This window comes from Engraulis encrasicolus, chromosome 3 (genome assembly GCF_034702125.1).
Source record: "Engraulis encrasicolus isolate BLACKSEA-1 chromosome 3, IST_EnEncr_1.0, whole genome shotgun sequence".
Taxonomy (NCBI): domain Eukaryota; kingdom Metazoa; phylum Chordata; class Actinopteri; order Clupeiformes; family Engraulidae; genus Engraulis; species Engraulis encrasicolus.
Window position 1 is genome coordinate 28,652,755 of NC_085859.1, and position 14,804 is coordinate 28,667,558.

The following is a 14,804-nucleotide window of genomic DNA, read 5'->3' on the forward strand; positions in this document are numbered from 1 at the left end:
GTGTGTGTGTGTGTGTGTGTGTGTGTGTGTGTGTGTGTAATTACTTTAATGCCTTGTGGCTAAGGGGGTATGACAAAATAAAAAGCAGAAAATTACACACACGACACACATTCAAGCGTGACATAATTTCAGACATTTCATACATTCATTTTTTCAATATTTCTGCATGTCATGACAAGCGTTCTTACAATGACCCGATCTGTTAAGTCTCAACAATACCACCCTACCAATAGCTGGTCTTAGTCTGTTTTGGGAACTACATAATAGTAAAGACAGGAGGCAGAAGTGGGGGTAGGGTAGGGCTGATATTGGAAAAAATCAATATCACGATATTTTATGCGATATTTTATAATATTGATATCATGATATTTTACGCGATATATACGAAATTCCCAACCCCTGCCACTATTATCGTAGTGGAGTAGCACACAAAATGGCTTTCTAGTTTCTAGTGCTCTCTAGTAGCATAATATCTAGTAAGTCTGCGTGAATGTAGACTTGAGGAGAGCGCGAGACTCGAGAGGCGTCTATTTTTCTCGACATACAGCTAGTTCTGATGTACCACCCCTGCGTTTTGCTTAATCCCTTGGCTGCCATACTGCACCGTAGCGTTGCAAATGACAAATGACAAAATATCACGATATATGAATTTTGATATTGATATCACGATATATGATGAATATTGATATCGCGATATAAATACGATATATTGCACAGCCCTAGAGTAGGGGGAAGTGGGGGTATGGGGAGGTGGCAGGAGGTGGTCTGGAAACACAGCCCAGAGGACAAGGAGGTCAAGCACAGTTCCTGGATAGCTGGGAATGGGAGGTGGGAGTGGAAGGGTGAGTGTGTGTTTCTCTGTGTTAAGAATGAATGAGTCAATGCAGTGTGTGTGTGTGTGTGTGTGTGTGTGTGTGTGTGTGTGTGTGTGTGTGTGTGTGTGTGTGTGTGTGTGTGTGTGTGTGTGTGTGTGTGTGTGTGTGTGTGTGCATTATTACCTGTGGGTATGCCTCTGTCAGCCTTGTGTCAATGTCTACATAATCTCAAACAGTGTATTTAGCTCTCCAAATTAGAGCACAGTTCTGCAAAAAGCGTTTAACTCGGCATGGCACTAGCAACGCATGACAATAGCAACGCATATTTATGTCATCTCATGTTGTGTTATGACAAACTTGTCAAAAGCATCTTTCCAAGACACCAGATTACATGACACCTACCAGATAGTGCTGGGACAGACACGCACTACACTTGAGGAGATTTATTGAGGCAACCTGCACTACCGACATTAGACTGTAGAGGGCAGAAGCATTACTTCTAAGCATCAGCAGGTGACCAGATCTCACTAATATGCTTCTCAGAGCTGTTCTTAAGAGATGATATGAGTTGGGTATGTACATTGTTGGTAAAAGAATAGAGTTTGTAACGTGTGTGTGTGTGTGTGTGTGTGTGTGTGTGTGTGTGTTTGTGTATGTGTGTGTGTGTGTGTGTGTGTGTGTGCGCATGCGTGCGTGTATCAGACCTCCTCTGGCATGACTGGCTCAGACGATCTGCTGATGGCAGACATGTGCAGGCTGCCTGCTGCTCCTGCTCCTCCTCCCTGCAGCAGCGTGAGCGAGGAGTCCCCCTCGGGCTCATTATCCGTGTAGACCCCACCCTCGTCCGCCGTGTCCTCGTAGTCGCTGGCCAATCGGCTGTCGGCGCTCAGGTAGTCGGCACTCATGGCCGACAGGTACGACATGCGGTCGTCTTGGATGTCAAGGTCCGCCTCCGTCCCGTCCAGCTAAAAGAGACACATGATGGATCTTTGTACAGAGAGGAGTGAAAACAAAGAAGACAGAAGAAGAAGAACAAAGAGGAGGAGGAGGAGGAGGAAGAGGAAGAACAAGAAGAGGAGGAAGAAGGAGGAGGAGCAGGAGGAGCAGGAGGGGGGAACAAGGGAGGACAAGGAGGACAAGAGGACAGAGGACAAGAAAGAAGAAAAACAAAAAGAAAAAAGAAGGAACCCAGCTGTAGAGTGGAGCCACCAAAGAAAGGATGAAACACAATAAAGAGCATGCACAGGATGGCAGTAGAGTAGTACGGAGCCCGGGGCAGACCAGATAATGGGCATTTCTCAAAGTCAAGTGTCCTAGCCTTGCTAAGATAGTGACGCCCATTTTTCCAAGGTGTATCCAATTATCAATTACACCTAGAACTCCTTATTGGATAGTCTTTGGTGAAATCTGCGAAAAATGGGCGTTACTCGTCCTAGCAAGGCTACAGCACTTCACTTTGAAAAATACCGAATGTCTGTTTCAGAGGGTGTCAAGAACAGGGGTGCGTTTCTCCAAAGCATTGTTGCTAACTACGTTAGCTACTTTGTTGTTTGCAATGCAATTTTCCATTGACAACTACCCGAGTTGCTAACTGGCTAACAACTACACTTTCGAGAAACTCACCCCGGAGTTGTAGAAAGTAGACGTAGAAGTACTCTTAAAGATGTAATTACAACACCAGTAGTATGATATTTACAAAGTTGAAACCATGCAGTATCGTACCACTAGTGTTGTAATATCATTTGTAAGAGTACTTCTGCTTTTACTTTACACAAATCTGGTCAAGAAAGCCTTCTTTCACTTTGCAAAGTGTTGAAATTGTCTAAATAAGGCATGAAAACGTTGATGTAAATTGTTGGCACTTCTTACAAAAACCGTGCACTCATTGCTATTCAGTCGTGGCCACGTTATACAATTTGAGAACAATTTACTAAAGCGTGTCCACAATTTCTAAAATGAGCTCACATCATTTTGGATGCCCACAATAAATCATGATTGTTTAATTACGTTAACATGTTTTATAAATCGTGGCCGCACTTAAATAAATTGAGTGCACTATATACAAAACGTGGGCAAGACTTCATAGCAACGCGCACACAACTTTATCAAGCCGAGCCCACAATGTAGGTGAAGGTGTGCACTCATGGTTTACATGAACACATGGTTTAATAACTCGAGGGCACTCTTTGCAAAGTAAAGCTCTCGTTTTATTGACACCCTCGGTTATTTTTCTCATCTGCGACCCCTTAGAGGCTCCGAACAGTAGGCTACAGTAGAACAGCTACTACCAGAGTTACGGTACTTCACTGTGAACAGGAGAAAGAGAAAAAACAGCACTCAGAAGATAAGAAGAAAAAGAAACCAAAGGTGTCAAAAACCTGGTCCAGACTGTAAAAACCCCTCGCACAGTTTACTTCCTACAACACAGGTTGACTTCACTGAGCAACAACTGGCCAAGCTGCCTTGTGTACTCATTACGATTACGAGCTTATTCAGAGCTGGTTGGATCGAACATGTGGCTGGGGTTTTTACTTTCTGAACCCGGGATTGAAACTGGAGAAGAATGGCTACGAGGACTCTCTTTAAATGGCTAGCATTAAAGAGGGCTCTACAGTACTGTATACAACATAGATATAGGATGAATATAGAAGTTATAAGTATAGGGTGAATATATATATAGGATGAATATAGAAGATATATATAGGATGAATATAGAAGATATATATAGGATGAATATAGAAGATATATATAGGATGAATATATATATAGGATGAATATAGAGGATGAATATAGAAGATATATATAGGATGAATATAGAAGATATATATAGGATGAATATACTGTAGATATAGGATGAATATAGAAGATATAAGTATAGGATGAATATAGATATAGGATGAATATAGATATTTAGGATGAATATAGAAGATATATTTAGGATGAATATAAATATTTAGGATGAATAATGAAAATATATAGGATGTCAGGGAATTTAAAAGAGAGTTACAGGAAGTCCAGAATGATAAGAAAAAGTAGGAAGAAGAAGTTGCATGTGTACATACAGTATCCAGGTACATTCAGAAAACAACATGTGAGTCTGTTTAAATGTTTCAACGTCCATCTGTCTGTACTTATTGGAATCGTTTTTTGCGTGTGTGTGCCTGTTGTGCATTTGTGTGTGTTTTTGTGTGTGTGTGTGTGTGTGTGTGTGTGTGTGTGTGTGTGTGTGTGTGTGTGTGTGTGTGTGTGTGTGTGTGTTTTTGTGTGTGTGTGTGTGTGTGTGTGCATATGCTTGTTGTGCATTTGTGTGCGTGTGCGCACGTGTGTGCGCGTTGTGCACATGTTATACGTGCGAGTGCATTATGATATGATATGATTGTTGTATGTATGGGTTGTATGTAATGTGCGTATGCAGCATGTACGTCTGTATAGGCCTGTGCCCTCTGTTTTAGTCAGTTGTGCAATAGTCTTGTGATGTGATGTTATGTGTATGTCCTCTTAAACGAGTCTTGATCAGGGATGCAACATTAATTTCAGTGTAAACTGACAATAAGGTACAACCGTATCGTATTGTATCATATTGTATCATACAGCAAGTGTACAGGAGATTTTGGTGCAGTGAAATGCTGTATCCCGTGTTTACCTTCCCTTCCGAGACCCACACAGCCTGCGTCTGCTGCTCCTTTATGGAGTCCTTCAGACTGCCGTACCAGGCATCATTGGCCGAGTTCAAGCTGATAGAGGCTAAAGAGGCAACACAGGGGAGAGAGAGAGAGAGAGAGAGAGAGAGAGAGAGAGAGAGAGAGAGAGAGAGAGAGAGAGAGAGAGAGAGAGAGAGAGAGAGATGAAAATATGGGAAGAGGGGAAAAAAGAAAGAAAGAGATGGAATGGGCAATAAACGAGAGAAAGGGAGAAAGAGAATAACACAGATAGAGGAGGAGAAAATAAGTAGGACAGGAGGAAAGGCCATCCTCAAAGAAAAATAGGGGATATTGGTACAGAGATAAAGAAGCACAAAGAATATCGGAGTTACAATCATAGACGATCAACTGTGTAGTAGTGTTCCAGAATCAATGGGCAACTGCAGAGAGGAGAAATTCAGTTGCAAATGGAGAGAGGACTGTCCAAAGCTTGTTTTCCCCCCCCAAGGCTAAACATGATATCATTCTGGGGTTCCATGTGTCGGTGTGTGGTAGGCAAATCGGGCATTATTGTTCTGGGTGGTTAGATAATCTGTGTTTGTTTATCAGTACAGCTTGGTGAGAAGAGTTTAGTTGCAAGCTTCAAACATTTCAGTTATGTTTACAATTGAACTGTTTGAGTAACATGGCAGGGATGAGTGAGAATCTTTATAGTCTAGTGTAGTGGTTCTCAACCTTTTTGTGCAAACGCCCCCTTGACCTCATCATAAGCCTCCTGATGCCCCCTTGACCCCCTTAGTATTACAAAATGAAATACGCTAATGCACACCCCCACCCCCCCCCCCCCCCCCCCAAATGCAAATAAGCACCGTCCCCTTTCAGCTGTAGCCTTCTCAGCGACCCCTTCATTCTGGACAATATTGTGGGTCTGGATGGTGAAAAAGTGACAGAATGTTTTCCTGAACTTGGTGTCTTATAACCAGGGCTATAAATTAACTGTTTTCATCATTAGCCAATTTGACTAGTAGATGTTACATCTTACTCACCAAACATACACTCAATACCAGTCGAAGTAAGTTTTCCTTTCTACCAGTCAAACTGAATTTTCACCAACATTTGGCCGGTTGGCGGGTCTTAGAGCTTTGCTTTAACTAACTTTAACTAACTTTGCTTTAACTAAACCCTTTAGACCAATCTTCATAGTCTTGAGATCTACTGACCGGTGAAGAGGTGGGAGCATGATTTCCTGAGCTTGGTGGCCTGCTCAAAGAGCTTGCGGGCACTGCGGTTGGAGTTGGGCATGACGCGCTGGCGCATGGCCTTGATGCCCTGCTTGGAGTCGGGGTTGAAGAAGATGACGATGGGGTACCACTGCGTGTAGTTCAGCGTGTCCACAGCCTTGGGCGTCACGTCCAACAGAGCATGCTTGTCCTGGTCAGGGTCAAAAAAGCATAATAGTTAGCTAGACGATACGGCTTGGTGTGTGTGTGTGTGTGTGTGTGTGTGTGTGTGTGCGTGTGTACGTGTACGTGTGCGCCTGCGTGCCTGTGTGCCTGTGTGCCTGCGTGTGAAAGTGAGGGATTGGGGGTGGAGTGGGGTGTTGGAGGTACAAAAATAAAGCCATGAAAGGCTGTTGAAATACAACAGTGTCAAGGCAGATTTCAATGAACTTATTTAGGTTCTGTCCTGTATCTAAACTAGAGTGGGATGAGGATGGGGTGAAGTGAAGTGAATAGAAAATATTTTTAACAATTCCGTTGTTCTAGCCCGATTATAATCGACTTTCAAATCTTGTACCGAGTTTCTGGTCTGACCAAGAAGATAACGAATAATGTTTCCAAACGTTCTGGTTAACCCTTTGAGGAGTAAGGACTTTCCCCAGATTCTTCTAGAATTTTACTTGAACACTATACCAGAGACGGTTTAAATGCAGAATAGAGAATCTTTGACTCTACTGCTCCCATCGAAGTCTGTGTTAAAAATCTTGCAAAGTCCTTATGACATCATAATGAGAACTCAAAATTTGGGCAAAATTCTAATCACATATTTGTGATGGTACTCCTCAAAGGGTTAACCTGCCTCCCTCCGTTTGCTACTGGACATGGCCCAAAAAGGCAGTGGCGAAGTTCAAACCAAACATTTTCTTAGTCCCAATAGAATGTCTCTGCTTACACCACCTCAATGCCTTGAACAGGCCTCTACCTAGGCCCATCGGAGCTGCTCAAAGTTGATTGGTTCCTGACAAAGTGGGTGGAGTTCCCGAGTTCTCCGGAGCTCAAAAAGTACTTGCATTGCTCTTGACCTGACTAGTAGCAACGCCAAAGGTGTTGCGTCACAAGGAGGGCATAGCCTGGCTACTGTTGTTCAGTCAAGTGGATATGGATGTGAACACTGTGTACATAGTATGCGAACATTCACATTCTTTATGTGACTGAAATGTCAATTGGTCACATTTTGAGATGGCCAATGACAAAGAAATCATTTAACCACATTTAACCACTATAGACCATAGCTAACCAACTTCTATTGATTACCACTACACAACTGATTAATATATTAGAATTGTGCAAACATCCATGGGCAGGTGCTGTCAGCAAACAATTAGTGTGCATCCCATTCACCACTGTGGTCATCTGAAAATCAATGCACCTAGTGCTATCAGCTGAGGCTGTCATGAAAAAGCTGCCCTTTGGTCCGGCGGTTTGCATTTATGCTAAAACATGCCCCTGTCCACCCACGTCCATGTCCCTGTGCATGGCTGTACACATATGTTCTATGCCGGAGTCGACAGGTGTTTATGTGTGCATGCATACATTTGCATATATACAGTATGTTTAAATGTGTGTGGAAGTTAGTTAGTTAGTGTATGTGTGTGTGCATGTGTGTGTGTGTGTGTGTGTGTGTGGGAGGGTGGGTGTGCGGGTGCATGCATGTGCACGTGTGCATGTGTATGTACTGTGTGCATGCATGTGTGTGCATACACGTGCATGCATTTTTTCACTGTGCATCCTCTACCCTTACCTGCTCAATAATTTGCCTGATGGTGTTGAGGCGCACCACACCAGAGGACTTCTCTGAACCGGCGTCTTTGGGCTCGGTTTCTGAGAGAGAGAGAGAGAGAGAGAGAGGGAGAGAGAGAGAGAGAGAGAGAGAGAGAGAGAGAGAGAGAGAGAGGGAGAGAGATGAGATGAGGGCAAATAGAGGCCAGGACAGGGTGTGAAGGAGCACAGAGAGAGAGAGAGAGAGAGAGAGAGAGAGAGAGAGAGAGAGAGAGAGAGAGAGAGAGAGAGAGAGAGAAAGAGAAAGAGAAAGAGAGAGAGAAAGAGAGAGAGAGAGAAAAAAACAGACAGAGGACAGGACAGGGGCAGGGGCAGGGGCAGGGGAGAGCACACACACATAGTAACGGGCCCCCGGTCAGCTCATCACTTATTCAGCAGGGCGAACGGGAGCACACGATCCCTCACTGTCACCCGGCCAAGACAATCATGGCCCTTACTACTGGGAGATTACTGAGTGCCCACGTTCACTCACAGTCACAGCCAGTCACAACGAGACCAGCCATCAGAGGATTGTAGTATTGTTGTTGATTGGAATGGCAGTGAGAAAGTAATGAAGTGTCCTAGCATTCAGTCACAGTAAGGCAAGACCAGACAACCTGAATCTGGCCGTCTTAAGAACGTCTGTAATAATCTGCCTTCACTTTTTTTTGCATTGTTATTGTTTGGAATGGTAGTGACAAATTGGTGTGTAATGTCCCAGTGTCCACAATCACAGACACAAGACCAGTGTAGCTAACATTTTAGCATTGTTCGCAGTGTTGAGTGACAGTGAGAAATGGGTGAAGTGTCCCAGGGTTGTTTTTTTTGCAGTATAACAAACACTATTCAGGGCACAGACATTCCTATTGTGCCATTATATATGCAGGTATCCTATAGATGAGACACTCAACGACCCTCAGAGGTCCAAGGAAGCCAAGGACATTTATTCAGAGATAATGTTTGAAGTTTTAAAAAACAACTGTACTGGTAGAGTATTTAGCAGCCTCCTATGTCTCAGCTGGAGTCGCTTTGACGGAAGCATTCAGGTTAAGCTCTGACACGCGTTCTTATTTTCCAGTGCTCAAATATATTTTAGTGTCTGTCTTTACATTACATATCTAATCAGGTTTCTTCTCAAACCAAGCAAATAACTAATAATATGAAAGGAACACTGTTAAACACAGTTTACACGGTCAAAAAATGTTTTTTTTTCCTACACCCGCTATCAGAAACCCAATTACTTCCCTGAGCCACCTGTACTCTGGTTAGATAGGCAAGAGTAAGGATGAGCTATCAGTGCCCACTACACTGCCGTGCAAAACAAGAACGCAGTAACTCAAAATGGTCGAAACATTTTTTATATCGGAAATGGGTTTTAAACTACCTCATTTGTCTTGTGTCAAAAAATGGTGGCCCAACACCGTCCCGTTTTGGAGAAAAACTCATTTTGAAAGTGCAAAAATGACCAAAAAAAAGTTACTGCGGTGTTGGATTAAAGGTTACGTCGTACAAAACAAAAACGCAGTAAGTCGGCGAGTTACTGCTGCACGTTCCAATGGGACTGGTTTGGGAGTAGACAGTAATACTAGCCAAGAACGCAGTAACTCCTGCAGTAACTCCATTTTGTGGCAGTAATACCAGCCAAGAACGCAGTAACTCTGTTTTTTGTGGCAAAAAGACACATATATGTTGTTTGTTTGGTTTTTTTTTGTGTGCATTAAATTTCTATCCTAAAAAAGTATTACCAGGAAGTGTCACCACCAATTTACCGACAACACAGTTGTCGCGCCATATGGGAAACTTTGAAGCCTTTTTTCTCAGTTTGCAGTTTTCAGAGTTACTGCGTTCTAAGATTGTAGGGCAGTACAGCCCAAGCACCAGTGCCGCACCCAAATGCATAGAAAATGTACTCAACATAGTAAACTTATCTGTATCATTATGCAGAAATAAAATTAAATAACTAAAAATATGACCATAAAGTGAGGAAAATAGAGAAACGAGTCCAACAGAGCATTCCCCCTCAACTCGAGGTTTGAATTATTACTGGAATAAATTTCAAAATCAAACAAACCCCTGAGTTAGATATTAGATTAAGGCAGGAAGGATGTTTCATACATTTATGTAATTGAATTAAATTAGACAGCCCACTCCCTTCAAAACAGACAACACAAATTGCCTTGTATGTGAAATACTGACCACATGACTCAATGAGGATGTGAGACTCAGTGAGGAAATAACGTTTTAGAGAGCTGGAGACACATTCCATGAAAATGCCCTGATTTTAACAGGAAAGGAAATGCCCCCACCCAAACTGTGTAATTACTGTCTTCCAAATCCTCTGGTAAAGGCACTTATTAGTAGTCATCTCCCCTTAAGGCACAGCTTACACTATGCCCCCATACAATGCAGATTTCCCGCCTGGGGGACCAACTCCTCCTGTAACTGAACAACCCCAAATGGAGACGGTTAGTGCTGTGGGGGCTTTAAAATATTAACACAGTGCCACTGGTCTGTGTGCTGTAGAGTTATATGCTTACCTGAAGAGCTCCTTTCCATAACGCTATATATACAGCATATATATATATATATATATACACACAAATATTCAAAGGTGCTTCTTAGGAACTATAATTAATAAAATCACAGATTTTTTCTGGTATGAATTTGTTAAGGAAAAACGTTCACCCAGTTCTAATTTTTCCAAAGCTAAAAGATTTATGAAAATTGCATTTAAATGGCTTTTATAGCAGTTGGGGAAAATAGCTCATTATATAGTAGTAGATGAAACACTTAACCAGATTCAACAAATGTCACTTACTGGCAACGACAAACTCATCTGGGAGCTCGGAGGCCAGCTTGTCACTGGCAGCATCCGCAATGGGGCCGAAGAGCACCACAGGCCTCCTGAAGCCAGCTGTGAGAGAGAGAGAGAGAGAGAGAGAGAGAGAGAGAGAGAGAGAGAGAGAGAGAGAGAGAGAGAGAGGTACAGAGAGAGGTACAGAGACACACAGATAGAGAGAGAGAGAGAGAGAGAGAGAGAGAGAGAGAGAGAAAGAGAGAAAGAGAGAGAGAGAAGAAAGGGGTTTATGAAAAAGGATGGGAGTGGAGACAGCTGTAGAGATAAGAAGGAAGGCCAGAGTGGCCTGGACGTAAAGCCGATGTGTAATATCTAGTAAAACTGTCCATTCACGTCACTTAAACTGTCAGCATGAACCGCGCCACAGTGAGAGGTTGAACGATTGGGAGTTAAACGCTGGCCTAACAGCTTTCTTGATTAATGAACAGAGCATTTGTATTGTATGGATCCAATACCATTACTGCACAAGCACACGCACGCACACATGCCCGCATGCAGACGCACACAAATGTGCACGCACGCGCGCACACACAAACACACACAAAAGCTGCACACACATACCTACACACAGCCTCACAGACACAGACGCAGAGACACACACACAAATGCGCACACACATGTACACACACATGTGCGCGTGCACACACACACACACACACACACACACACACACACACACACACACACACACACACACACACACACACACGGAAAAGAAAGAAAGATGGCGGTGCCAGAGACGGGCCACAGTGCAGTAGTGCGTAGTTAGTGCAGTCGAGGGTCCGCTAATTCTTTAATCAATACGAGGCCGCGGAGAGCCCGTTACACTGATGCCTGTGCCGTCTCGTCTCCAACTGTCTCTCACTGTGGCAAAGTGCTGCCCTATTCTGTTCACTGGCGGCCTCATTTCTCTTCACAGCAGCCCGACTCTCTTCCTCTCTCTCTCTCGCTCTCTCTCTCTGTCTTTATCTCTCTCTCTCTCTCTCTCTCTCTCTCTCTCTCTCTGTCTTTATCTCTCTCTCTCTCTCTCTCTCTCTCTCTCTCTCTTTATCTCTTTATCTCTCTCTCTCTCTTTCTCTCTCTCTCTGTCTCACTCTGTCTCATTCTGTCTTTCTCTTTGTGTCTCTATCTCTCACACATTCACAGACTGTCCATCTTTCTCTCTCCCTGTCCCCTTCTCTCTCTCTCTATCTCCATCTCTCTCTCTCTCTCTCTCTATCTCCATCTCTCTCTCTCCATCTCCCTCTCTCATTTCTCCATACCTCCCTCTCTCTCTCTTTTTCTCACTCTCTTTCTTTACTGGCTCTGTCTGTACATCACTTTGTCCTGATTATACCGTCTGGTGTCTGTCTGTCTGTCTGTCAATGTCTGAATTATCCTTCTCTTAACACCAGGCTCAATCTTCTCGCTCTACTGTATGAATGTGCCTGTGTATGTGAGGATGCTGTCCCCAATCTCCCCACATCCCCCACTTAACACTGTCTCTTTATAGGGTGCTGAACTACTGGAGTCCTTGACTTTTCACAGCTCCCTCCCTAGTCCACTGGGGTCTCTCTTGGGTCGTTTTCGTCCATGAAGATAGTAAAATGAAATGGAAGGCAATAAGACTAATAATAAAACAGGGTGATTTCTTTTAACTACTTTCATTATTAATACGATATTGCAGTGATAGTAACTATGTTCAGAATATTATTATATTATTTCCATGCCCATACACTGCATGTTTGTTTAATGCAATTCAAAAATGTGCACAGACACAATGTAGAAAAACAAGTGCAGTTTGAATCTAAGTTGCTTTTCTATATTTTGTCTGTGCACGTTTTTCCATATATCTATACAGAGAGGCATTTGATTTCTCTCTTATAACATCTGAAATAAATCAAATTAAATAAAAAAAAATAGCATACACAGTATATTGAGGGGCTTATAGTGTAATAGTAAGGCTATGTTCTTCTTCGTACAGGATATCTTCTGAAAAAATGTGGGCTTACAATGCAAGTTTAAATGTGATTTTGTGACTTTCATTCCTGTGAGCTCATACTTATTTTGACCCACTTGTATTGGTTTGGGGTATGTTTGTTTGCCTGACTGTTTATCTATTTTCATGTTAACAACTTAATACAAACAAACTTAAAATAAAGATGTAGATCAAATTTCCAGGAGAACTTAATACAAAGTAGATGACCTAATTAAATTTGGAGCCAAACTGGGTCAAGGTCGCGAGGCTTGTTTTGTTCGGCTGAGAGAATACACAGAACTAAAATCCATCTGATTACTTTCATATATGACCACAATGCTTTGTGTCAAATTATATTCAACTAAACAGGAGGAGGATTTTAAGTTCTCTCCACCAGAACAAAAATCAAACTTTGTTGAGTGCCTAGGCATGGGATGTGGACAATCTTTTCATTATAACTTTGTTGTGTCAGGCATCATTTGTTACCTGATGTCCAGGAGGGGATTGGGTGAGGTATTGCAATGACTGTCCGTTTGTCTATCTATCTATCTGAATGTTTGAGTGTCCGGCCACAATCCACATGTTAGCAAAGCAGTTTACCTGTTGCTTCAAGCAGCAAGCAGAGTTTTGTTTTGTCTTGTGGCGTTAGATATTTCTGTCCACCTTGCTTGCCAGACATTCAATCCCACCTTTCTAAGACCAAACAGATTTCGTTGTGATGGAGTACAATACCTCAATGTGTGGCTGCAAGCACGGCTTTTGTGCTTCTCTCCAGTCTCACCGTCCCTGAGTACGACCCTCTCGTAAGCGGGGAAGCGGATGCTGACATGGGCGGCTATGTCAGGGTTTATTGTTCAGTATGTTACTGTGTTTCTCTGCAGTCTCGGTTGAAGGAGAGGATTGTGCACATCCCAGGGAAAGGTGCAGGATGAAGGTCAACTGTAGTTTTCAGAGTGAGGAGTCCGCACACTTAGAATCCTTTTTGTTGTTTTTTATTTTTTCATGGCAGATTGTTCTGAAGAAGATTGTTCTGAAGAAGACTGTTGAGGTCGAAACGTTACCCTGCCATGAAAAATTAAAAAACAACAAAAAGGATTCTATGTGTGCGGACTCCTCACTCTGAAAACTTTCTCTGCAGTCTCACCGTCCCTGAGTACGACCCTCTCGTAAGCGGGGAAGCGGGTGCTGACATAGGCGGCTATGTCAGGGTTTATTGTTCTGTATGTTATTGTGTTTCAGTGTTCAGTATGTTACTGTGTTTCTCTGCAGTCTCACCTTCCCTGAGTACGACCCTCTCGTAGGCGGGGAAGCGCGTGCTGACGGGGGCGGCGGCCATCTCCTCTCGGCTCTTCCGCAGGTCCTTCTTCTTCGCCGCCCGCTGGCCACGCAAGCGCCAGAAGTCTGCCCGGTCACCGCCCGCCGCACGACATGAGTTCTGCACACTCGCCATCTGATCAGCTCTGTGAGGGTGAGAGAGAGAGAGGGAGAGACAGACAGAGAGACAGACACAGAGGGAGAGAGAGAGGTGAGTGGACAACAAATACTGGCAGACATTAGGACAGACAGAGACTGGCGTAGATAGGCATTGACAAGGGGGAGAGAGGGAGAGACAGACAGAGAGACAGACACAGAGGGAGAGAGAGAAAGAGAAAGACAATGAAGAGGCAGATAGAAAGAACAAAACATCCAGAAATGCACATACAAGGAAAGAGATAGCAAAAGAGAGAGAGAAGAGAGGAAAAGAGAGAGAGAGAGAGAGAGAGAGAGAGAGAGAGAGAGAGAAAGACAGAGAAAGACAGAGCGAGAGATACAGACAGGCAGAGAAATGAGCAAGTGGAGTGGAGGAAAAGACAACAGTAGACAGACAAGTGGTCCATTGTTACTTTAATTACCGTGGCTACATAATTGACCCTCTGTCCTTCGAACAATAGCATATGACAAAATTATACGTCAGACAAACAGTCGTTTTCAAAGTGCGCTTAATTGAATTTTAACTGAGTGGCCAGAGAGAGAGAGAGAGAGAGAGAGAAAGAGAGAGAGAGAGAGAGAGAGAGAGAGAAAGAGAGAGAGAGAGAGAGAGAGTAAGAGAAAGAAGAACAACAGAAGAGAGGAATAGAGGGAGGAGACATGGAGGTCTGGAGGAGAGACTAAGCCACAAGGATCCCTTGTTGTAAGTCCCCATGAGGGAGGAGAAGCGAGCGTGTGATGTAATGAAATGTAATGGGGTGCCCTTACGTGCTCTCCCTCCTCACTGTTAGTCAAAATCCTGCCAGCAGGGAGGGATGTCCGGCGGGAAGAGACACTCTTGTTGAAATAATGCCCAACAGGGGCTTAATGGTAGGGCACTCGTCTGCTACGTGGCCGACACGGGTTCGAATTCCGGTCTTTTGCTGACCCTTCCCTGTCTCTATCCCAAACGTTTCCTGTCTCTCTCTCAAACTGCCGTCCTCCATTGGAAAACCACACACCCCCCTACGGGATTTAGAGTAGGCAGCT

General features: G+C 43.6%; 1 protein-coding gene across 7 annotated transcripts in view; it reads right to left on the bottom strand.

The window, feature by feature from the left end:
• LOC134445968 (tight junction protein ZO-2-like) overlaps positions 1 to 14,804 on the bottom strand; it is a 189,196-nt gene that overhangs the window by 13,685 nt on the left and 160,707 nt on the right. For all 7 annotated transcript variants that reach the window (XM_063195149.1, XM_063195146.1, XM_063195148.1 and 4 more), the window contains 6 exons: positions 13,584 to 13,768; positions 10,313 to 10,408; positions 7,478 to 7,557; positions 5,677 to 5,887; positions 4,459 to 4,559; positions 1,520 to 1,780 (listed from right to left, as the gene is read on the bottom strand). In XM_063195149.1, the coding sequence (XP_063051219.1) occupies positions 1,520 to 1,780; positions 4,459 to 4,559; positions 5,677 to 5,887; positions 7,478 to 7,557; positions 10,313 to 10,408; positions 13,584 to 13,768 (934 nt within the window). The remainder of the gene's footprint in view (positions 1 to 1,519; positions 1,781 to 4,458; positions 4,560 to 5,676; positions 5,888 to 7,477; positions 7,558 to 10,312; positions 10,409 to 13,583; positions 13,769 to 14,804) is intronic.